At 41.6% G+C, this 25432-nt stretch overlaps 1 protein-coding gene across 1 annotated transcript; it reads left to right on the top strand.

The window, feature by feature from the left end:
• The first annotated feature begins 14765 nt into the window (after positions 1–14765).
• LOC142454784 (nuclear nucleic acid-binding protein C1D) lies at positions 14766–15977 on the top strand. Its single transcript, XM_075556047.1, has one exon. The coding sequence runs from the start codon at positions 14797–14799 to the stop codon at positions 15217–15219; it is 423 nt and encodes a 140-aa protein (XP_075412162.1). The 5' UTR covers positions 14766–14796; the 3' UTR covers positions 15220–15977.
• Positions 15978–25432: the final 9455 nt, after the last annotated feature.

Genomic DNA, 25432 nt, shown 5'->3' with positions numbered 1-25432 from the left:
TTTGATTTCCCATCGTCCTTTGTCAAACGCACTCTGTTTAGTAACCAGTTTCTTCCCATCCCTCTATTACGGAGAGAGGAAAATCACCAGAGGCTTATTTCCTATGTGGATCTAGCAAATGGATCTTGGGCTCCCACACCTATCCATACATTCTGCAAACCGGAATCTCACACGTAGCTTCTGATACTATTCCCTCACTCAGCTCCACATTATACGTTTGCAGTCCTTGGGTCACTGGTGATGGCGTGCTTCATCCATGGGCACTTAGTTGACATCTCAATTCGATGGCTGCTTGTTTGGAAACAAGCCTTTACAGCCTCAGGGCTACATTCTTTTTTCTTTTTCTTTTTTTGAAATCAATTTATTTGGGGCTCATACAACTTTTATCACATTCCATACATACATCCATTGTGTCAAGCACATTGGTACATCTGTTGCCATCATCATTCTCAAAACATTTGCTTTCTACTTGAGCCCTTGGTATCAGCTCCTCACTGTCCCCCACCCTCCCCGCTCCCCTCCCTCACGAAACCTTGATAATTTATAAATTATTGTTATTTTGACATGTCTTACACTGTCCGACGTCTCCCCTCACCCGTTTTTCTCTTGTCCATCCCCTGCAGAGGGGGTTATTTGTAGATCCTTGTGATCAGTTCCCCCTTTCTACCCCACCTTCCCTCCACCCTCCTTGTATTGCCACTCTTACCACTGGTCCTGAAGGGATCATCTGTCCTGGATTCCCTGTGTTTCCAGTTCCTGTCTGTACCAGTATACATTCTCTGGTCTAGCCAGATTTGAAAGGTAGAATTGGGATCATGATAGTGGTGGGGGAGGAAGCATTTAAGAACTAGAGGAAAGTTGTATGTTTCATTGTTGCTACACTGCACCTTGACTGGCTCATCTCCTCCCGAGACCCTTCTGTAAGGGGATGTCCAGTTGCCTACAGATGGGCTTGGGGTCCCCACTCTGCACTTCCCCTCATTCTCAATGATATAATTTTTTGTTCTTTGATGCCTGATACCTGATCCTATCGACACCTGGTGATCAACACACACACAGGCTGGTGTGCTTCTTCCATGTGGGCTTTATTGCTTCTCAACTAGAGAGCTGCTGGTTTATCTTCAAACCTTTAAAACCCCAGACTCTATATCTTTTGATAGCCAGGCACCATCAGCTTTCTTCACCACATTTGCTTATGTACCCGCTTTGCCTACCCTAGATGCTATTTTCTCTCATCACCAGGCACCATCTAACTTCTTCACCACACTTTGCTATAGCACCCATATCTTCTGTGTTCCCTTCCTGAGGGCGAGTATGGGGCAGGAAATTGGAGCTAGAATTTTGTGCAAGCCCCAAAACCCATTCCTGGATCTATGTTTTGGATTTTGGGGTGTTTTTTTTTAAATCTGCCTTTGGCTCTGTATAAATACCTCCATTTTAATTTATGTAGAGAATCTTATCAATCATCTTCCTGGGGCATAAAGATCTTCTCTTAATATTGACATTGATCAGCCCCTGGAACTGATTTTTTAAAGCACTGTTGAGAGAGGGATATTGGGCTAATGTCGGCTAACTCCATATCACAGGACCCGAATTATTCACTTGTAATGAATCAATCCTTTCAAGGCTGGATGCTATTCACACAAACAATTGGAGCTGGTTGTCAGGGAAATTTTACAATAATATTCACTGAGAATGTCAGTCACAAGTTTGGTGGAGGATGGACAACAGAAAAGTGGGTGAAGGGAAACATTGGTCAGTATAAGAAAAATAATAACAATTTATAAATTATCAAGGGTTTGGGAGGGAGGGAAGGTGTGGGGGGATAAATGAAGAGCTCAAGGGCTCAAGTAGAAAGAAAATGTTTTGAAAATGATGATGGCAACAAATGTGCTTGACACAATGAATGGAATGATGGATGGATTGTGATTAGAGCTGTATGAGCCCCCAATAAAATGATTTGTTTAAGTTTGGTTGAATAATATATATCTTAATACAGCATATAGGACATTGATGTAGTACGTGAATGATTGTCCGCCTATCAACAGTTTGATAATCTTGGCATAGCTGTCTTCTGTTTCTTCAAACACCATGAATTTTCAGTCTTCAGTCCTCGGGTTACAAGTGTAACCCACCTAGTGGAATTTCCCCATCGGATCTCTCTCGTGCAGCCTTTGGAGCATGTTGTGCACCTTGAAGATCCAGGGTTCACTGCCCCAGTGTTCTTCCGGCCCTTGGCTTGGGTCCCCAGGATGTGTCCAGGATGTTTTTTCCAGTTCCAAAAAGATTATATTCAATGAATCCAGTCTTGGCTAAAGAAAACGGGAGGACATGAATAGATGATTTTCAAACTCAATGCAACGGGGGGAAATCATTTCTCAAAAGTAAATCAGAGTGCTATTACCCAAAGAAAAGATGACAATAGGGACTAGGGAGTCAAAAGTAGCAAATATCTACTGCCCTTTATCTCCAGTTGGAATGCTCTTTGTTTTAACCAACCAAAACTGCACATCCTTCTAAGCCCCATTTATATGTCACGATCAAGCTCATCTCTTGTGATGAACTTCAGACTCAGAGCGATCCTCCCTTTTCACTTCCTTTTTCATTCATAACTCTAGGGTCTTATTCTTTCTTTTCGTTTTCGCTTGCTACTTTGTGATGAGAAAGTTGAATCTCTTCTACGCTCAGTCATCTTATCTAGACAAAAAAAGGATCATTATGATTCTTTCAGGGAAATTTCGTGAGTAGAATCAGCATCTGTATGAAATGTAACTAGTGCTGACATGGAGTAAGACCTCAATATGTTATTTGTTGCTGCTGCAGCTACTTTTGTTAACAGGTTATTTTTTGTTGTTGTTGAAAATACACCCAGCAGAACATACCACTGAAGTATTTCTATACGCACACTGCAGTGACATTGATTACAGTCTTTGAGTTGTGCAGTCCTTTGTCCCGTCCTTTTCTAAGCTGTCGCTCCTGCATTAACAGAGACTCGCTGCTCCCTAAGCTTCCACCTGAACTTCGGAGTTGCCCTTGTCAACCTGATCCCTCATACAGAGGTCCTTTCTTCTTCTGCTTTCTTTATGCCCCTTGTAATGCTGTCCTATATCCATGGATATATTTGCAACATCAAGTTGATGCCGACTCATGGTGACCCTATACAGCAGGGTAGAACTGTCCCTGTGAGTTCTCAAAATGGTGACTTTGTGGGAGTAGAAAGCCCCGAGTAGCTGCTCGTAGTTTTGAAGTACTGGCCTTGGAGAAGGCCCAACTCGTAACCACTATGCCGCCAGGGCTGCATGTGCAGCACAGATGAGTACAGAAGAAGAAATACCTTATGTTAAACATATATGTGCATATGTATACCCCCCCATGAGTATACTCCCATTCTATTTAATAAATATTTAATAAAGCATAATACTCAAGGAAGACATTCTTTACTACTAATTAATTTAAACTATTGATTAATTTAAACAAGACTTCAGGGAATATTTTTAGTTTAGGTTTATTTTTATTAGCCTGTCATTATCATCGCCATCAGTATTTCATTCTTTGTGACAAGGAGCCAAGATTAATTCATCTTTCTAACACCTAGTCAAGTATATTACACAGAAAAGCTATTTGCTACTACTGGTGGATGAATGAATCAATCAAACAATAAAGATAGCAATCAATGGAGGACGAATAAAACTGGAAGCTCGGGCTTTAAATTGGGATTTGAGTAGATCTGTCTTGTCCTTAAAGAGTGGCATCATGGAGCCCAAGTCCATTGTCTTGTCTGAGGGAGAAAGATGAGGCTGTCTGCTCCCATAAAGATCGACTCTCCTGGAAATCCAAAGGGACAGTTCTAGTCTATCCTACCGGGTCATTCTGAGTCAGAACCAACTTGATGGCAGTGGATTTGATTTGGTTGGTCATTTCCTGAAGGAGACCTAGAGGTCTAGTGCACTGGGCTGCTAACTGCAAGTTTAGTGGTTTAAACTCATCAGTAATTCCATGGAAGATCAAGAAGCTGTCTTGAAAACCTTATGGGGCCATTCTACTCTGGCCTACTGGGTCCTGTGAGGAAGAATGGCTCAATAATAGTGGGTGGGTGTTGTTTTTTGATTCTGTTGTTCACTGCACAACATGTGAAGCCACTGCCCATCTGTCAGTGGAGCATTGTATATTGCCATGCTGAACAAGCTCTAGTGACATACCCAAGCCAGAATGGGCTAGCAAGAAAGGCCTGGTGATCTACTTCCAAAATCCATCCAAGGAAAACTCTATGGATCACAAGTCTGTACCACAAGCAATCATGGGAATGGTGCGGGACAAGCAGCATTTCATGAGTTGCTAGCCACAAAGAAGAGGCCTCCGCTGTAGGAGAAATGACCTTCATAGATACCCCTAGGAAATGGCTTTGCATTGAACAAACATTTTATGAGTCTAGCCAGTTGGAAATCCAACACTAACACTGCTTTTCAATCATCATCTTTGTCGGTAGGCAATTTTAAAATCGATAAAATGAAAGAAATCAACAAACAAAAAAACCAAGAGATTAGGTGAGAAAAGCTTTAAAGTAAGCCACAATGATAGGTAAAGACCACCCCAACCTATCAAGACCTAGGTGTAATCTAATGCTCTGCCAATGGACAGGCGTACAGTTGGGATGATACCCAGACTTCCGTGTCATTTGGGCTACCATTATGGAGCTACCAGCCATGAATTCATTTAAATCTTCTTCAGTCTATTTATATTTTTATCCTCTCCCATTTTCCATGTGTATTTTTAGCTTTGCTTTTGGTCTCATCTGGATGGCTAGAGTATTATAAGAGGGGAAAAAAACAAGCTCTTTCAACAGAAGAGTGGAGAAAACTACCTTTAAATCTTCCCTACACTGCTCTCTCAACAGCCTTGGGCCAGGCGGTTGCCCTGTCTGTCTCACTTTGATCCATTTAAAATTGATATAACAATCTTCAAACGAGTGCATTAAAGGTTAATTAGGTTTTAACATTTTCATGCCACTCAGAAAATGAAGGAGATTATATAAATGTTGCCTCTTATTATAGATTCTGCATAAGACTCCTTTTTTAATTTGACTAAATGCATATCCCACTCTGATCTCTTCTCTGTCCTCAACGCCATCCTTTTTCCCACACAGTCTGGTTGACCCCTGTAGGGCCACCGCATCGGTTCTGTAGGTTATGCACTGGGCTGCTCCACAGGACCAAGTTCACATTCTGTTTACCAGAGTTACGCTGAAGCATTACAAGAATTTCCAGATAAATAGCATCACATTAAAATGTTTTGCAGAAGAGACTCAACTTCACACAGACCTGAAGCAGCTACTCTGGCTAGATTTGAGCCATCAGGATGTCTCTGCCCATTTTATCCTTGTGTCTTTCACAGGCTTCTATTTATTAAATGGACTTTAGAGGGCTGAAGGATATTTCAAATATAAGGCACATGTAGTAGTTGCCTCCTGCATCTGGCAGCAGGCTCGATGGCCCTTGGATTTGAGCTGCTCCTCGGGGAGCAGGTTTGGAGGCCCAGTACTTCCTCTGTGAGCCCTGGTTCAGAGCCCAGAAGGCACACACTCTAACACAGTCTATAAATTAATCAGGGTTGAATGTCTTCTCTCCAGATCCCACGTCTGGCACAAAAATGTGCCTGGGGCTGAGCGCGAGGGTGCCAGGCACATCCCCAGAGTGGCACTAAACGTTGCTCCAATTAGCAGTATCTTTTATTCTCTCCTCAAAGGGGGGCCGGCCCCTGGACTTGGCTCCTCTCAGGCATGGAAGAGCATATGTTTCACCTCCAAGACTGGAGCCAAGAAAAACTCCTTTGGGGTTCTGTTCCTTGATTTAATATTTCTAGGTGGATTTCAGATCATTTCATTTTCTTCTTCTCCATCTTTTTGGCTCTAAGCAACTGTACCTGGTCCACAAAGAGGCAGGTGGATAAACATACAATTCCATATATGCACATATACAGATCATTTCTATAAAAGAATGACCTTGACTGGAATTGGGAGTCAGAAGTATTAGGAGGATGCACTTAATAATCCAAATATGTATTGAGCTCTCAATGTTCAGTTCGTTGAGACTACCAGACACCAGTTGCCGTCAAGTTGATTCGGATTCATAAGGAATCCAAGCATATTAGCATAAAGCTGTCCTCCACAGGGTTTAAATGGCTGGGGTTCTGTTGTTGTTTTAAGTGATCACCAGACTTTTCTTCTGAGGCATCTCTAGGTAGATCAGAATTCCCAGCGTTGCAGTTAGCAGTGGAGTGCATTATTGTTTATATGATCCGAGGACTCCTGTTGGCAAGAGAGGGGAGGTAAACCCTTGCCCCAGGACAGATGTAATGAAGAGATTTAAAATTGGAAGACTGGGTTTGAATTCGAACTCAGAGCCCATAGGCAAGCTGACCTTACTAAGTCTCACTGTCCTACTCTGTAAAAAGAAGACAGTCATTTCCAGCAATCGCTCATCGTGTTAGTTGAAATAACACACACAAAATCTCCTACATAACTAATAAATGTTCAATGAACACTTTGGGGAGACCGACTGCAATGAATGAAAAAATAGACATTGTTGCTGCCTCCGTGAAACTTTCATTTTTATTCAATTTTCCCTCCTTCTGAGGTTCTTCAGCAAGGGGACAATCATCCATATGTCAGAGTTGGTTTATACTGGCCTGCAAGAGCCAATGATCAAATATTCAGAAATTTTGTGAACTCGTTGCTAAATGACAAGCAGCTTAAAATAAGCATATTCAGACACAGAAATTGGCAAACCCTACAGACAGGTCCTTTTTGGCCCCCAGAGAACCGACATACCAGATCACTGGGAGCAATGCTCTACACGTGTGAGAGAGAGCGCATAGTGTTTAAGAGCGGCGTCTAGAAGTGAGCAAAAACTGGTACAATTCCAGATCTACAGAAGAAGCTCTAAGATCTTAAGTAAGTCATTTAGCTTCTCTGAACCTCATTGTCCTCATTCTTAAAGTGAAGAAATATAACCTAGCTTATGCGGTTTGGAAGATGAAATGAGATGTAAACATAGTGCCTGGTACTTCACACGAGCTCTGAAAACGTGGTTATTATCGCTGCTGCATGTGAAGAAAGTGAGTCTGACTGTGGCACGGTGGGTGGAAAGAAAAGATGAAAGGTGAGGTCTACAGTCAAGATCATTAAGCAGGTTGGGCTTACCTTGGCCATAAGGACCAATGAAAACAAGCTATTGGAAGCCATTCTATATGAATGAGAGAAAAGGAAACGGTCAAAGATTGTTAAAAAGATAGGATGACTGGGCCAGAATAAACCAACGCTGACGTATTGATGATTGCCTTCTTGCTAATGAACCTCATAAGGAGGGAAAAATTGAATAAAAATGAAAGTTTCATGAAGACAGGAACAATGTCTATCTTTTCATTTATTATAGTCGGTCTTACAAACGTGTTCATTGAATATTTATTAGTTACTTAGGAGATTGTGTGTGGATTATTTCAGCTAACACGATGAACTATTGCTGGAAATGACTGTCTTCTTTTTACAGAGTAGAAGAGTGAGATTTAGTAAGGTCAGCTTGCCTATGGCCACTGAGTTCAAATTCAAATCCAGTCTTCCTAACAACAGCATATGACGAAAATCAGTTTTAGGAGGAAGATGAGATCAATTAGGAATTAAAGATAATGACTTAAAAATTCCTCAAATGCCCAATTTCAGTTTCTGATAGCATATCATCATTGACCAAAACACTTCTAGTATGAGCAAGGCACTGCAGTGGGTATAAAAATAGTCAAAATGTGACTCCTGTCTTCAACATGCTCGTGGCTTGTTAAGAGAAAAGGGTGGGGGCAGGGGGAGTCTCTCATACTCATACATTTAAAAGAGTTTCACATTAGGTGCACTGTGTTTTCTAAAGAAAAAGAGATGGTTTCTTCCTGGCATCTATTAGAATTTCATGGATTTGAGTGATTAAAAAAAATAAGGAAGAGGGTAGAGATTCCCTCTCGCATGAGCGAAAGCACAGAGGGAAAGATGCGTTCAGTTCAGTTCAGCCAACACAGAGACAGCAAATTGGAGCGCGGTCGGAAATCAAGCTGGAAAGATCACCTAAGAGCAAAGCAGGGAGGGTCTTAAAACCCAGCTGAAGAACTCGGAACTTCATGTAGTAGGAAGTGACAATCCAGCCTCACATTAAGCAAATATAAGCATCTCTCACCCTACAGTCGACTTCACTTCAGCGCTCACATTTCTAAAGTCTCTAAGTAACCCTCCATTGGCTATGCTGACGCATAAAGTGTCTGATTCATTAAAATAATCCTCTTATGAAACCTGCAGCAGCCAGACCAAAGAGACATCACTAGGGGGGTGAGGTTAAAATACCTGTCTATAACAATGAGAACAGAGATACCAGGAGGAGAAGGGGAAGGTGGGGGGAGAAAGGGGGAATCGATCACAAGGATCAACGTATAGCCTCCTCCCAGGGGACAAGCCACAGAAAGGTGGGTGAAGGGTGACAGACGATGGTGTAAGATAGGAAAATAATCATTTATAACAAACCAAGCATTCATATAGGAGGGAGGGAGGGGAAGAAGGGAGAAATGAGGAGCTGATATCAAGGGCTCAAGTAGAAAGAAAATGCTTTCAAAATGATGGTGGCAATATGTGTACAAATGTGCTTGACACATAGATGAATGGATGGATTGTGATATGAGATGTAAGAGCCCCTAATAAAAGTATTTAATTTTTTTAAATACCGGTCTATAAATTGTTTCACACCGTTTGTCTGTTAGTTTGTCATATTGTGGTGGCTTGTGTGTGGCTGTGACGCTGGATGCTTTGACACTGGTATCTCAAATGCCAGCAGGATCACCCAAAGTGAACAGATGTCAGGAGAGTTTCCAGATTAACAACAGAAAACCAAGAAGGAATCAGCTGCCGACTCTGGAGGAAGCAGCCACTGAAACCCAAATGCACAGCGTCAAACCTTTTCGGATTGGAAAGGTCTAACGAATGGAAGCAGAACATTATCAGAGATGGTGCTGGAGGATGGAGCCCTCAGATCAGGGGCACTTGAAATGAAACTGAGGAGCTGGTTTCTCAGAGTGGAGCCGACCATGGTGACATGGGAGTGGACCCTCAGGCTCGTCATTAGCTGATGGCACACAACTCTAGGTAAAGGAGAAGCAGCTGAAAATATCAACTAATGGTCAGGACGTGGAACGTATGAAGTATAAATCTAGGAAAATTGGAAGTCATCAAAAATTAAATGGAACGCGTGAAGACCAGTATGCTAGGCATTAGTGAGTCGAAATGGACTAGTACTGGCCATTTCAAATCAGAAATTCATATGATTTTGTGTCGTGCCAGAAATGACACAATCAAAAAGAATGGGTTGTCCCAAAGGACGTTTCAAAGTCAATGTTGAAGTAGATTGATGTGATAGGATTATCTCTTTCTTCAAGGACATCCAATCAATCCACTGTTATTCAAATGTATGCACCAACCACACATGTTGGTAATGGGAAAATTGAAGAATTCGACCAACATCTTTGGTCAGATATTGATCAAACGGGCTATCCAGATGCATTGATAATGACCAGTGATTGGGTTGCAAACGTTGAAAACAAAGAGGAAGGCACCGTAGTTGGAAAACATGGTCTTCGTGATAGAAACTAGGCTGGAGATCACATGACAGAACTTTGCAAGACCAATGACTTTTTCAATGAAATACTTTCTTTTCTAACAACACACATGGCAGCTATACACATGGACTTCTCCAGATGGAATACACAGAAATCAAATTGACTACAATTATAGGAAGTGACCATGGAGAAGCTCAATGTTAGCAGCTAAAACCAGACCAGGGACTGATTGTGGACTAGACCATCAATCGCTCAGATGACAGTTCAAGTCAAGCTGAAGAAGGGTAGAACAAGTCCACATGGGCCAAAATAAAAGCTGGAGTCAATCTCACCTGGATTTTGAGACCTTCTTGAGAACGGGTTTGCTGCATGGAACACAAATGACAGAAGACCTGCTGTAGCAACCCCTAGGTGACACGTTTTACCACATGAGGAGACACCAAACTTAGTGAGACCGTGGCCAAGTTATCCAAGATCTCAATGTGCTTCCTTTCCCAATCTTTGGAAAGCGAAATCATCTCCCATCTTTACCTCAGCATTTCACTTTCAAAGCTTCCTCCGGAAAATAAAGTAGAAAAGGCCATCTGTCCTCACTTCTGCCCATTGAAAAAAGAAAGGGTTTTTTTTTTTTTTTAATTCAGGCAATTTGCCAAAACTCTTGAAGCTATCCTCTAGATTTTACCTCTCTACACCTCACTGGGAGGACCAAGAAGAGCATCAGACGGAGCATGTGGAGATTCACATTTTTGAGCCTCTGCTCAAAGCCATGTAACCACATACTGTCTTCCTACCAAGCCTTTCCAATGTCTGCTTCTTGCCTCCTCAATGTGAGGGACTCCTCTGGGCATGGGGGACTCTCTGAAGATCAGGTCCAGTACCTTCTTCATCTCTGTGCCAAGCACCTATCCTGGGCCCTCAGAAAAATAGACACCCGGTAAATTATTTTGGAAGAAAAAGAGGAAGGGGACAGGGGAAGGAAGGAGGAGGGTGGCCGCAAGAAAATAGGACACTGACTTTGGCACCGAGCTCTGGCGGGCTCCGTTACATAAGGGCAGCGCTGCTCCACTTTTAGATGTGGGTCTCAAGAACAAAGACCATAATCTAGAACCATTTTTTATATTCTCCCGGCCAAAATGACTAACCTCGAATCAAACAAATACTGTTCCATAAATGTTCATCCGACTGAATGTCCTGCAAAGTGAATCTACCTCCTTTCTTCTGCAGAGAGAATGCGATGGAGGATAGTCCTACTAAACATTTTTAAAAGGGTCTTTTTAGATACGTGAACGTGATCCATTCTAAATCCAAGATTATAAAAGGTGGAATATTAGTATCATTACTCTCACCACTACTGTTGATGTGACTGCTGATTCCTCTTTGTGTGTTAGAATACTTAGCGACCTCATGGGATAAAGAAAGCTGGAGATTTGTAAGGACTCGGAACGATAAAGTAACCTGTCATCACCTCCTCTCGAGCACACCACCAAGAATTAATTACCTATTTGGGGGAATAAGGAAAAGCATTTTCCTATTTAGAATGGGAAAACCAGGCTCTTGGCACTCCGAGGGCTTCAAAGCTGAGCCTGCTAAGCTACCTCAACTTAAAGAGGATTTAAATGCTTTACCCTGCCTTATCTCTGTCAGCAGTGAATCATACTGAGATTAGGAGAAGTCTTTCAGTGGCAAACATCTCACATGAGGGAAGTTGGTATAGTCTATCCTAGACACACAGGAGAGTGTCCTAAGCTAATTCACCTCTTAATTGTTAAGCATAGGTATCAGAAATCAGAGCAAAGCCTTGCATTTAAAAGTAGATGAATTTATCTTAATTTCTAGAGAAAACAAGGATACCCAGATAATGCTACTGGTAGAACTGACCTCTCTTATCTATGTTTTTCAGGGATGATATTTTGCTATTTATGCTTTATAAAAACCCAAAACTCATTAATGTGATATAGTAAGAATAGAATACAATGCCAAGATTGAAAGATACTCTTCATGGTTCTTATACTGTGCTGTGAAATAAACTTTTACAAATCTTGTGATGATCTTGTGAATAGATTATTATACTGTTGGCATAATTCATTGATTATATGAAGAGATATCAACCCTCCCCCCCAAAAAATATGGAAAAAAAACTTCCACTGGGCAGATCTTTCAAAGTACACATTTTTCCTGCTAGGCAAGCATTGAGCAACTCCCTCTGAATTAGTGCACCCAGTGGTGTCACCTGGGAAGGTTCTCTCTAGCACAGTGAATTTTTTCATAAAAAGTTTCACTCCAACATCATTTTTTGTGATGGTCGATTTAAGAAAACGGTGTGTGACTGTGAAAGTTTGTTTCTTGTTCAGGAAAAAATGCCACAGAAACTGTTGCGATGTGGGACACAGCTTCCAAGGACAGCACAATAGGAAAAACTCAGATGTACATGTAGTTTTCTCATTTCAAAAAAGGTGAAATGCTGTTTGATGACAAACCTCTTTCTGAATATCTGTCAACTTCCTGAATGGACAAAAATCTCAAAATTCATGCACTTGTGCTGGAAGGCTGACGATGGGAAAGTTATCTGGACTATCCTGGAGCTTGTTTCAGTGAATTTTAATGCAAGATTTGGGAAATGAGAAGGGTGAGACAAAAGAGAGGAGCTGATATCAAGGGCTTAAACAGAAAGAAAATATTTTGAAATTGATGATGGCAACATATGTATTGATACAATGGATATCTGGATTATTATCAGAGCTGTAAGAGCCTCCAATAAAATGATTTATTTTTTTAACGTGTCACTGAGAAATTTGTGCCTTGGATTCTGACTGAACAGGAAAAACAGTTTTGAGTAGAAACTTGCCTTGCTTTGAAAGAACAGCTCCAAAACAACCCAGACTTTTTCCAAGGTAATTACATGGTGCTATCCTTATGACCCTAAACCAAAACCAAACATCAACCAAACCAGGGGAAGACACCATCGTCATCTCACCCAAAAAAATGTTCGTCAAGTGAAATCAAAGATCAAGACGATGCTCACTTGTTTTTTTGATGTGAGGAGGATAGTGCATTTGGAGTTTGTTCTACCAGGTCAGACTGTTAATCAAGATTGCTATTTAAAGGTTCTAGAAAGATTGTGTAACAGTGTGAGACAAAAAAGGCCTGATTTGCCGCAGGCAGGGGACTGGTTTTGCCACCATGACAATGCACCTGCTCATGCACCCATCTCAGTGTGCCAGTTTGGGGCTAAAAACAGCATGTTGCTTATGCCCCACACACCTTACTCATCTGACCTGGTTCTGTGTAACCTTTTTTGTTTCCATGAATGAAGAGGGACATGAAAGGACATTAATTTGATGATATAGAAGAAGAAGAAAAAAGAATGAGGGAGGTGCAGTCACCCTTCCAAACAGATGAGTTTGAAACATGTTTCAAAGAATGGAATCCCAGATTTGACAGATGTATTAAGTGTAATGGGGAGTATTTTTAAGGTGATAAAATTGTTTGTAAAAAAATTTTGATACATAGCTTTGAGAGAAAAAAATTCTGGTTTTTCAGAGGGATTACCCCCTTGTATATGTATATTTATGTGTGTGTGTATACACATGAGGGAGTTTTGAAAGTTTTACAGAAAATTCTGTTATCTTTTCATTCCATTTTTAATGAATTTTTTCTTTTTAAAATCATTTTATTGGAGGTTCATTCAACTCTTATCATAATCCATCCATCCATTGAGTCAAGCACATTTGTACTGATGTTGCCATCATCTTTTTCAAAGCATTTTCTTTCTACTTGAGCCCTTAGTATCAGCTCATTTTCCCCTCCCTCACCCTCCCTTCCTCATGAACCCTTGATAATTTATCATTTTTTCATGTCTTACACCAACCATGGTCTCCCTTCACCCACTTTCCTGTTGTCTGTTCCCCATGGAGGGGGTTATATGTCAATCATTATGATCAATTTCCCCCACTACCACCTTCCCTTTACTCTCCTGGTATCGCTACTCTCATTATTGATCCTCAGGAGTTTTATCTTTCCTGGATTCCCTGTGTTGAAAGCTCTTATCTGTGCCACTGTACATGCTCTGATCTAGTCAGATTTGTAAGGTAGAATAGGGGTCATGATCATAGGTGGTAGGGAAACACTAAAGAACTAGAGGAAAGTTATATATTTCATTGGTGTTATGCTGCACCCTGACTGGCTCACTCTTCCTTGTGTCCCTTCTGTAAGGGGATGTCCAACTGTCTACACATGGCCCTTGGGTTTCCACTCTGCCCTCCCCCTCATTCACATCAATATGATTTTTTTGTTTTGGGTCTTTGATGCCTGGTACCTGATCCCGTTGAAACCTCATGATCACACAGGCTGGTGTGCTTCTCCCATGTGGGCTTTGCTGCTTCTCAGCTAGATGGCTGCTTGTTTATCTTCAAGCCTTTAAGACCCCAGAAAGTATATCTTTTGATAGCCAGGCACCATCAGCTTTTTTCACCACATTTGCTTATGTACCCATTTTGTCTTCAGGGATCATATCAGGGAAGATAAGCATCACAGAATGCTGGGTTATACAAAGTGTTCTTGCATTGAGGGAATGCTTGAGTGGAGGCCCAATGTCTGTCTGCTGCCTTAATACTTAACATATAAACATATGTACATAGATCTATTTCCCTAGCATTATATACAAATATATTCACATATGTTCATGCCTGTATTTAGGCCTCTATAAATGTCCTTTGCCTCCTAGTTCTTTTCTTTTACTTTCCTCTTGTCCCACTATCATGTACGGCCTTCATTCAGATTTCAGTGATTCCTCTAAGCTACACAACCTTTGATCAAGCCCCACCAGGCATCCTACGCCCTCCTCACCAATGATTTTAGATCACTTGATGTTCCCTTGTCCCTGGGTTTCCCTTCCTTTCCCCTGCCTCCCCATTTCCCATGTCCCCCTGGAACCATCAGTCTTGTTGTTTTCTCCTCCAGATTGTTTATCCCGCCTACCTTATCTAGACAGACATTCAGAGACAATAATGAGCACAAAAACAAGATAAAGCAAAGGAAAACAATAAAATGGAGGGGGGTGGGGAAGCTAAGCAACAATAACACCAAAAAAGAAAAAAGAAAAGCATATAAATAGTTCTGGGTCGGGCGACGGCGTCCGAGGCGAACGAGTTACTCATAATGGCGGCAAGTACGGAAGTCAATGAAGACTACCCAACTGAAATTCACGACTATTTGTCGGCCTTCGAGACTTCCATTGGTGCCGTGGAAGAGATGCTGAAGACCATGATGTCTGTTTCCAGAAATGAGTTGTTGCAGAAGCTGGACCCCCTCGAACAAGCAAAAGTGGATTTAGTTTCTGCTTACACATTAAACTCAATGTTTTGGGTGTATTTGGCCACTCAGGGAGTTAACCCCAAAGAACATCCAGTAAAGCAGGAATTGGAGCGAATCCGAGAACACATGAACAGGGTCAAGGAGATCACCGACAAGAAGAAGGCCGGCAAGCTGGACAAAGGCGCAGCTGCGAGATTCGTCAAGAACGCCCTCTGGGAACCCAAACCCAAAATTGCCTCAAAAGTTGCCAAAAAAGGACAAAAGTAAAACCTAACATTTTGGGTTTGATGTATGTATATTCAAAGAGTACATAGTCTTTGGGTTTTTTTTAATGTTCTCCGCAAAATGTATTCCCTGTTGAATTCGTCTTTGTGAAAGTACACTTTGTGAAATACTTTTTGTTTGTTCCAGACAGATGAAGTAGTTTTTACTGCTTTTCCTCGGGGAGGGAGCTGTGTTGTTTGGAACATTGTCTCTATATTGTGCTTCAGCCTTTCTTGACCAGACCCTGCCTTCCTTCGTGGGGCTCATCTTTCAAGTACCATTTTATAAACAACTCTGCAGTTTAAGTGAAATGTTCTTGGTAAACATTTGGACTCATCAGCGTGTCCCTCATGAAATTTGTGGCCTGACGACTGGTTCTATGACAGGCGGTCCTTGCATTGTGCATGAGTTCCTCCTCTGTCATTAATGCCGCTGTGGACACACGTCAGGCACAGTTTTGGATCTAGTGCTCATTAGTCTAATGTCGGTCTTGGTGTGCAGCATACCTTGTTATGAGAGAAACTCATTTAGGAAACACTCCTGGATCCAATACAGTGTCTTTTTGCAGATAGCGCTGTAACAGCGATTGTGACCCAGGTTACAAACACATGTTGCATCACGAACTTGTCATGACACAGGCTGGATGGGAGTTGCCTCCTAACAGGTGGTTGTGTACAAGATGTTTGTAGTGCGGGACTGTGTACAGTCGATCTGTTTTTGCTATATGCTATTAAAATAAATGATTTAAATGTCAAAAAAAATAGTTCTGGGTCTGTTTGCTGACTTTTGGGAGTGTTTTCCAGTTGAATCTGATGGGATGCCATGCCCTAGCCCCAAAGTCTATTTTGGGTATTCTCTGGGGACTTCATTGCTTTGCTCCCTTGCTGCTCTGTTGCATGCCCTTAGTGTTTCTCCCCAGTGTGGTGGGGTCAGATTGGTCACAATTCCCTCACTGTATCTCCAGTGTTGTCCCCTGTAGTGCTATGGGACCCTTTTCTTTTAAATCTTCTCTACAGGCTTCATACTGACTCTTTGTAATGGCATTATGGCATTCCACTGGACTTGAAATTGTATTCTGTTGGACCTTAATGTAAATCTCTCCTGCTTCAATTTCACTGATTTCTTGAACTCTTGGTGTAAATAGAGGAAAGAATCATCTACTAGCATTTATACTGGCCATTTGCTACCTTTCTGCAGTGTATGTGAACAGAATACTATGCTATGAACCGAATCATAACGGCTAAACAAATGACTCTCAAATTCAGTCAAGCCAGCCACACTAAGAACACCACCACAACCAAAAACACCCGACTGGCAAAGTATACACTCTGATTTCACAGTCGAGGAAACGTGAGTCTATGAGAGGAAAAGTATCCTGGCCAAAGTCACCAAGCTGGTGAATTACAGGGCTAGGACTTAAACTGAAGTCCACTTGACATCAAAATCCACAGGGTTTGGTCTACCAACTAGGTGATGTCTCACTTGGAAACTAGATCTTGGTGTTTTTTGATTGCCTACCTGCTCCATATGCACTCTCTGCTGAAAACAATTCTTAATTCTGTATAACTCTATAGGGGATTTGTAAAACTAAAAAGTAAATTTGGAGAGAGCAGAGCTTTGAAATTCTTCCCATCATATTTCCTGAAAGTAATTGCCTAGGAAGATAAGGTGGTCCTTCCAGTAAAACTGTGACCGTCCCAGAAATGCTGACTCACTTGTAAAGGAATGTCATTCCTGGAACCATGGCCCATATAAAGTGGCCTGTCAGAGATCCAGCAGAATGAAAGACCTTTCTGGTCATGGCACCTCTCCCACTCTCGCTGCAGTAAGTGCTCATGGAATGCCTTTTGTCTGCTTCATGCTTTCATGATATGCCTGCGCTGGAGAAGCAAATGTCTCTCAAATTACATCTTTTAAAAACACTTAACCATTGAGGTATTTGCTTTTCTTGAAAATGAGCAAGATGGGAAATAAAATATTTGTTTTGACATCTTTAATATGTTAGCATTGTGTTTGGGGATGATTTTAGTCCCCTTCATTTCCATGAAAATCAAGCCCATAGCATGCTATTTCTCAACCACAGAGCGAGCTCTCGCCAACTCCATCTCTTCAAAACCTCTGCCCAGTCACTTCTACCATCCTCTGTGGTCAAGCTTGAAAGACCCATTTCTCCTCTTTCATCTCTCATTCTCTCCTTAGTTCTTCCCTCTCAACTGACTGCACTCCTCACACACACACACACACACACACACACACTCCAGTGAAGTATGATTAGTCATACATCTCCCAGGAATCCATTGAAAGGATGCTTACTGTTCTTTATTTTCATTATCTCTTCAGAAGGTGGTATCATTCACCTTTCCTCCTGGAAACTTTATGTCCCTTGGATTCTTTGGTATAATTCTCTTTACATTTTCCTCCAGTTCATTTGGCCAGTCAGTCTCATTTTCTCTCATATAATATTACTCATATCATTTTTTCTTCTGATTCTCAAATGGCAATCCATTTTGAGACTTTCATTTTGGTACTTTGAACTCCAAATTCTCTTTACTAGACCCCATCCTCAGGATCTCAAGTGCCTCCCAGATGCTGTGTCTGCCAAATATGGAATCAGATTTAGGGCAAAGGTCCCACCAATATTGGCCTAGAGCATAGAAAGTGATTAATAAACATTTGTTGACTATATTAAACATCTCTCTTCAGAATAAGTCCTTCTTTTTTTATTAGAAGATCATTTTATTGGGAGCTCTTACAACTCATAGAATAAACAATCCATACATCAATTGTCTCAAGCACATTTGTCCATATGATGTCACCATTCTCTCCTAGACATTTACTTTCTATTGAGCCCTAAGTAACAGCTCCTCTTTTCCCCCTCCCTCCCCTCCCTAACCCTCATGACCCCTTGATAAATTATTATTTATTATTATTTTCATATTGTACATCAACCATCATCTCCCTTCCCCCATGGTTTCTGCTGTTCATCCCCCTGGAGGGTGGGAGAGTGTGGTTATGTGTTGATCATTGCGATCGGTCCCCTCTTCTTCCCCCCTCTCCCCTTCCCCCTAACCTTCTGGTATTGCTATTCCCATTTCTGTTCTTGGATTCAATGTGTCATGAGCTCTTATCTGTATCTGTGCACATGCTCCAGTCTAGCCCGAAGTGAAAGGCAGTACTGGGGTCATGATAGTGGGGGTTGAGGAAGCCTCAAGGAAACAGAGATATTGTGTGTCTCATTCGTGCTTTACTCCACCCTGGCTGACTGATCCCTTCCCTGTAACCTCTCTGTGAGGGGATTTCCCATTTTCACAGATGGGCTTTGGGTCTGTGCTCCAAGCCCCCTGGTTCTTATCAATATGGTTTGTTTGCTTGTTTGTTTGTTTATTGTGGGTCTTCTGGTGCCTGTTATCTGGTCCCAACAACCCCTCATGATCGCACAGGCTGGTGTGCTTCTTCCATGTGGGCTTGTTGCTTCTCTGCTGGATGGCTGCTCGTTTAACTTCAAGCCCAAATGTTATATCTTTTGATATCCAGACACCATCCACTTTCTTCACCACATTTGATTATCCACCCATTTTGTCTTCAGTGATCATGTCAGGGAAGGTGAGCATCACAGAGCGTCAGTTTGTTAGAACAAAGTGTTCTTGCATTGAGGGAAGGTATGAACAGAGGCTCAAAGTCTGTCCAATACCTCAGAATATAGCAAGTCTTTCTTCTGAACCCCAGACAACAAAGGTATATATTTGAACATATAATATATATCAGATATCTGCTTATTGGGCAACTCCACCTTATGTCCTACAGACAGTGGACATTTACCTTCTAGACAACTTCTTCCTTACTGTGGCTCTCTACTTTCATAAATGGCGCCATGCAAATGAACACCTTGGAAGTGTCCTGACCAGTCCCACTTCCGCCACCCTCTAGTTGTTTCCCATATCTAACTACTCGTCAAATCCTATCATTTGATCTGTACAGTATTTCAAATCCACCCTTGCGCTCCGTGCACGCACACTGCCACAAACCTCGTTCACGGCGTCATCCCTATGTAGCAGCTGTCCTGCCAGCTACTCCTATTCTCTCCCTCCTTTCACTGGCTGCTGAGTACTTCAGTGTTGACTGCACGTGGTGCTTTCTTTGGGGGTGTTTTTTTCCTGGAAAACAAAGTCCGTCATATAGATCTACATGAGGGGCTTAAAAATATGTGGGAAAATATCATTACGTTTTCATTCCATTTCTCCACAGACTGTTTGGAGTGCCTCTGTGGAGCGGCATATCCTGTATTACAGGCTCCGTGAATGCCCCTTCCCTCCCTTTAGAAGTGTACATAAGGGCACTGCAACAGCGCCTTGTGTAACAGGTTCCCTGACGGCAAATGCAGCCGATATATTGTGATCGTAACGGGAAGCGGAGTGCGGGCCAAGAGCAGCCCTCTGCAAGGCTCTGCCGACAGAACTCCCTAGACTCTTATACCCTCTTCAGGCACTGTGCCATTATGTCTGGCCAGGAAAATTATCCCGAACAGTACTTTTCCCCTAATTTAGACATTACTGTGAGCATTCCCAATGCTAGTGAAAGAAACGTCCAGTTCTCACTGAGATGGCTAAAAGTCGACCATTTGTAATAGCTACCTGATTTCTGTCTTTCAAATACTATAGCTGATTACAATACTCAAATATTAGCTAGCTGCTCCTAGGGGTGAGTTAAAAGTAATGGAACACACCCGTGCCGTGCTTTTTATGCTAAAGAACTTCCATCTATGTTACAGACACTATAATCCTCTATGCTTTAGGAACCCCTATTCTGCATCTTTGCTTCAACACACGCATAAATGACTATGCCACAACCACTCTGCTAACGAACAGATTTTTTACTTTCCTATTCCGTTAGCCAGATAAAGACAGAGATTCTAGATAGACATTCAGAATTCATTTCATCTCCCTGTTCATCAGTTTGACCATTTTCTGATGTTCATTCATATTAAGCTGAATCATGTGAAATTGTCATTTTAACTTCAGAAGCCTGCACGTATACGCCGCAACAGAGGATTCTGTCTGATATCATGCTTCCAAGCAGCCTTTAGATAAACAAAGAGAATCTAGTTTAAACGCACATGTGAGAATCAAGACCAAATCAAATGCTTAATGGCAAAGTCCCACAAGGAGAAGCAAATCTCTAACTCCCAGAGTACCAGTGGCACCAACCTCTTTAATATGCTTAATCATTCGATAAAGGGTTGTGGTTACCATAAAATTGTCCCAGATCAATTACATCCTGGGAGCTTCTGAGGTGACATTCAGATTAGCAGGGGGGTGAAAGAAAATCAATTCTTGCTTTTCAGCCCACAAAGTGCCCGCAGATTCCCTGGTGTAAATAATGAACTCTCCTTTCAAGCACAATGGCAAAGATGGCCCTGCCTTTCAGGGCCATGGGCTGATTGCTGAGGGGAGGCAAAGGAGAATGGAACCCACAGGGGTCTGGCCTGGCCATTATGGACTCTGACATAAAAAGACCTCTTTATCCAGGGAGTTAGAAAAGGGACAGGATGGAATTCCTATTTCACCAAGCCTTGAAGTAAAATTACCTCGTGAATGCAGGCTTCAAACAGGGATAAGAGCACCGGCCTTCATCATCCATAGGGGAAGAAATGTTGGGGGTGGAGGTAGGGTTTTGTATTGGGGAGGCGGGGTTGTTTGTTTGGCTTTTGCCTCCCCCCCCCCCCCCAATGAGTGTCATTTTGGAGGAGTCCCGGTGAGGTAAAGTGAATGTCACCATTTAATTAGCAATCGCCCCTGACCTGCCAGGCACAGCAACTGTAATTTCTGAATGGTTGAGTGAAAGCAAAAGAGCAGATAACTCGACAGCAAGCACTGGAGCATTGAGAAGCTCCACAGTTCTGAAGTTTACACGGAGAGCAAACTGGATATGTGAGCTATGCTTTTAATAGATTCTGCTTTCTAATTAGCAATCAGGACTGATTTGTCAGTCATATCACCTATAATGCATAAAGCACTGAAACATACAGGGAGAGAAGCAGGTTCAGAAAATCAATTATGCTCCTACTTACATTCCCTCAAGGCTGAGGGATTGCAAAAACTGCCGAAATATTATCTTTCTCTTTACAAAGGAGCAGAAAAGAGGGGTGAGATCGCAATTCAATATAAATCACTAGCTGTTTGGGGAAAGGTACAATAGTTGAATATTTATGAGTTTGGTGATGGGAAATGCCGTTCATATGGGTAGCAATGGCAAAAAATGTTCTTTTTTTAAGTATAGGAATAAGTACATGCTTAAGAAATGCAGAATCCCTTTTTACCATATGGAGATTTAACAGGATATATTTGTCTTGAGTTGCATTTGGCAATGTGAAAATACCTCATCACTTCCAAATAGGCAAAGGTGTCTAACAGTACACTCAAACAAAAAGTGATGCCTAACTTCCTTCTAACCTTCTTAAGGTAGTAGCATAAACTCAGTCCATGTGCCTACTTCTTCAGCTATTATTCAGTCCTCAGTAAAGCATTCTGTCCTCCACTACCACTAGTCTACCAAAACTAGCCTTGCCAAGAATGCTAGCAACCTCTTACCCTAGTGGATATTTATACACTCTTATTCAAAGGATGCTTCCCAATCCCCAGCTTAACAGGCTTCCCTCTGGTTGCTGACACTAGTGACTCCTCCCTTCCTATAACTCTCTCACCCTTAGTCTTTTAGGTACGATGATTTTTATTCTCTCTCTCTGTCCTTCCCTGCTTCCTCCCTCCTTCTTCTCACCCCACTGTTACCTCTCTTATGGATTTCTCTTTATCTACATGTCTCTTAAATATTGATAGTACCCAGTTCAGTTTTCACATCTTCTCCTTGGTCTCTGTCCTTACACTTTTAACCACCACTGGCTGCTGCCTAAACTCTACCTCCTGTTCTGATCTGGTACCTGAGTCCCAGTCTCGACCTGTCATTTCCAGGGGGGAGATCTCCACCTACACAGTCACCAATGCTTTATACCCCCATGTACAAAATAGAATCGTCATCTTTCCCTGATTTCAGACCCTGCTCTTTCTCTCTCTCTTGCCCTCCCTGCTGTGGTTTTTTAGTAGGTAGACTTTAAGGTAGGCCCCAGTGAGACCTAGTATGCATGCTTTTGCATAATCCCTCCACCTTGGGTGTGTGCTGGATTTGGTAACTTGCTTCTAACAAATAAGAATAAGGCAATATTCCTTGTCCAATATTAGATGACAATAAAATGATGACTTTCCTCTGTATAGTCTATTGCTTTCTCCCCTCATCTCTCTCTGGTCATGGAAGTCAGCTACCACGTTGTGAGCTGTCCAACAGGGAGGATCACATGATAAAGAACTGCAGTGTCCAGGGACCTGCCTCAGGGACCAGCTTAGGAGTATTCTCCCCCAGGAAAAAAGTAAGATAGCTCAGTTCAAGGAAACCATGATTGTAGCCTTGCAAAACTTAGTCTAGCTCATGTCTGAGCTCACCATATGAATTCATTGTTAATAGATTAAAAAATACATTATTTAGGGATGAAAACACTTGCTTGTGATAAAATCCTAAAGAAAGGGGAGGGAAATAAGACAAGCCTGAGGGCAGTAATCAATTGAGTCCATTCCAAACTGGTAGCAACACTGTAGAGCATGGTGGCACTGTCTCCTAGAATTGCCACGACTATAAATCTTTATAGACGCCTACTGTCTGAGGTAGTTATTTAACCAACATGGCCGATAAACGCATGTGGGGTTAATTGAAGGGCAGAGAGATAAATGGCTCAGTGAGCTTCACCTTTCTAGTTTTCGTGTCTCTTGCTTTGTGATGGTCGGACCAGGGAGCAACTGCCTTAGCCAGTTCCCTGCATTGGCTGGCAAGGCTCACTTCTTGCAAGACATCCCTGAGGAGAAGCTGCATGGACCTACCCCGATGCAGCCCTAGGTGCTGGAGCAGCCGTGTGGAGATCCCTGCCAGCGCAGAGATGCTTACACACTCACTGATTCGGCTTTCCTCCTGCCGTAGGCATCATTGCGTGTGTTTTGTGAGATGGAGGAGGACTTTGTGGATTGGTGTCGGACATATGGGTTAGTGAACTTGTGGGTTTGGTCAGCACTGGGTTGGGATGTTTTCTTGATGTGCCCTTACCCTTTATATAAAACTCTCTCTGATATAGGCGTTTCTGTTGATTTATTTCTCTAAAGTTCCCAGACTGACACACTGTCCCATCTTTCCCCTAGGGAGAAGAGTATGGAGGAATAAAATCGAGGAGGGTATCACAGGAAGTTCCGAGGTACTGGCACTAATAATGCTTGATGGTGAGAAATGGATGATTGCTTTGTTATTCTCTAAATTTCATCTCTATATGTACAAAATGGTTCCAAAGTTCTTGAGGAAAATACCATCATCTTTTCATTCATTTTTTCTATGAACTTTTTGAAGCCCCTTAATATGTGTGTGTTTATGGGTGTGTAATACATTCTATGCATATAATATGTTTCTGAAGAATATATAGATAAAAGTAAATGTACTGATTTCCAATCAACATGGCAAAGTAAGTTCATGTAGGTCAATACTCTTCCTTCTACCAATATAGTAAAATCTTAGTAAGGAAGTTGTTTTAACTTTTTAAAAACAAATTTATGCGAAATTTTAGAGCTGCAAAAATAGTCCAGAGTTCACATATACCCTTAATCAAGGATTCTTTACTGTTAGTGACTTACATATCATAATTATTAACTTTCTGAATAAAAATGGTACCTTAGTTTTGTTATATTTAATCTTTAATTATAAGTGAGGTTGAATATATTTTCATGAGCTTGCATGCTTTATATATAGTTTGTGAATTATCTGTTCCTGTTTATTTTTCCCTAGCTTTCTAATAGGTCTTGATTTTTTTGTGTATTGATTTCCACAAGTTATATATGCATGTCTTTGTCTGTAGTATATTGTGAATATTTTTTCCTATTTTACTGGTTGTCTTTTGACTTTGATTATGATGTGTGTTTCTGTCATACAAGAGTTTTGTACTTTATAATTTTTTATCTTTTTAATGTTTATATCATCAGATTTTTCAATTCTCACTTTGAGTTGGAATTTTGAGTGATGGTTAGATAGCTGTTTCCTATAGCAAAATTAAAGTGGTATTTACTCATGTTTTCTTCATGTATCTGTATGTTTCTATTTTTTACATTTACACCACTAACCATTTGGGAGCTTATTCTTGTGTGTGGTTTGAGATGTGAACTTAATTTTATCCAAGGTGGTTTGGTTGTGTCAAAACCCAAACTAGGTGGTTAAGAATATTCTTCAGCCCTGGGTACCTACAACTATCTCTACATTTTCTTCCTCTCGATATGAGGATGGCGATACTAGGAGAAAATGAGTATTTTACGGTGTTCATTGCAAATCTGATAAAGAGAATCAACAGACCATAAAGTCCCTTCAAGGAGGAGGAAGAAATAATATATAAGGAGAATTTTCAGCCTCCATAATAGAGAGTCCTAAAGAAATATTCATTCAGGTCCGTGACTGCCTGGAGTGAGAAATGAATGCTTGCTTATTATGAAGAGATCAAAATGGAATGACCATAGAGGGAAAGGACCATTAAGAGTGCCTTATCACAAGCATCAAGAGGGAGTGAGTTTCCAGAAGAAAACGCGGTCTCTTTGTATATATGATACATTTAAATTACAGTCGTTGAGTTCTGTGTTAACAAATACATGTCATTTTGATCATACAGTCTACATTTTTATGTTTTGAACAATTGTAAGAATGGTGCCGGCCAGTGCAGTGTTTGGTTCTGTTGTGCATGGGGTCGCAATGGCTTGTAATCAACTTGACCATACCGAACAACAGCGGTATGTTTTACATTGAGAGTCCTGGCGAGATAGACATTATGCATTGGGGTGTGAACCGCAAGGTCAGCAGTATGAAACCACCACCTGCTCCGAGAGCATAGAATGAGGCTTTCTATTCTTGTAAACAGTTACAATCTCAGAAACTTGCAGGGGGCAGTTCTAGCCCATCCTGTAGAGTTGCGATGAGTCGGCATCTACTCGATGGCACTGAATTGAGTTCCCGTCAAAGATTTCCTTGGACTAACTGGAGAAGATGGAACTGTCGGCAGTCCCACAGCAAGATCTCCCTTCAACAATGACATGGTGAAAACAGATATGGAGGGAAAATCTAAATCCTGAGTCTCTGAGGAATTACTAATAAG

Source organism: Tenrec ecaudatus, chromosome 8, assembly GCF_050624435.1.
Source record: "Tenrec ecaudatus isolate mTenEca1 chromosome 8, mTenEca1.hap1, whole genome shotgun sequence".
Taxonomy (NCBI): domain Eukaryota; kingdom Metazoa; phylum Chordata; class Mammalia; order Afrosoricida; family Tenrecidae; genus Tenrec; species Tenrec ecaudatus.
Note: the sequence above shows the minus strand (reverse complement) of the source record. Positions and strands in the feature narration are given on the sequence as shown.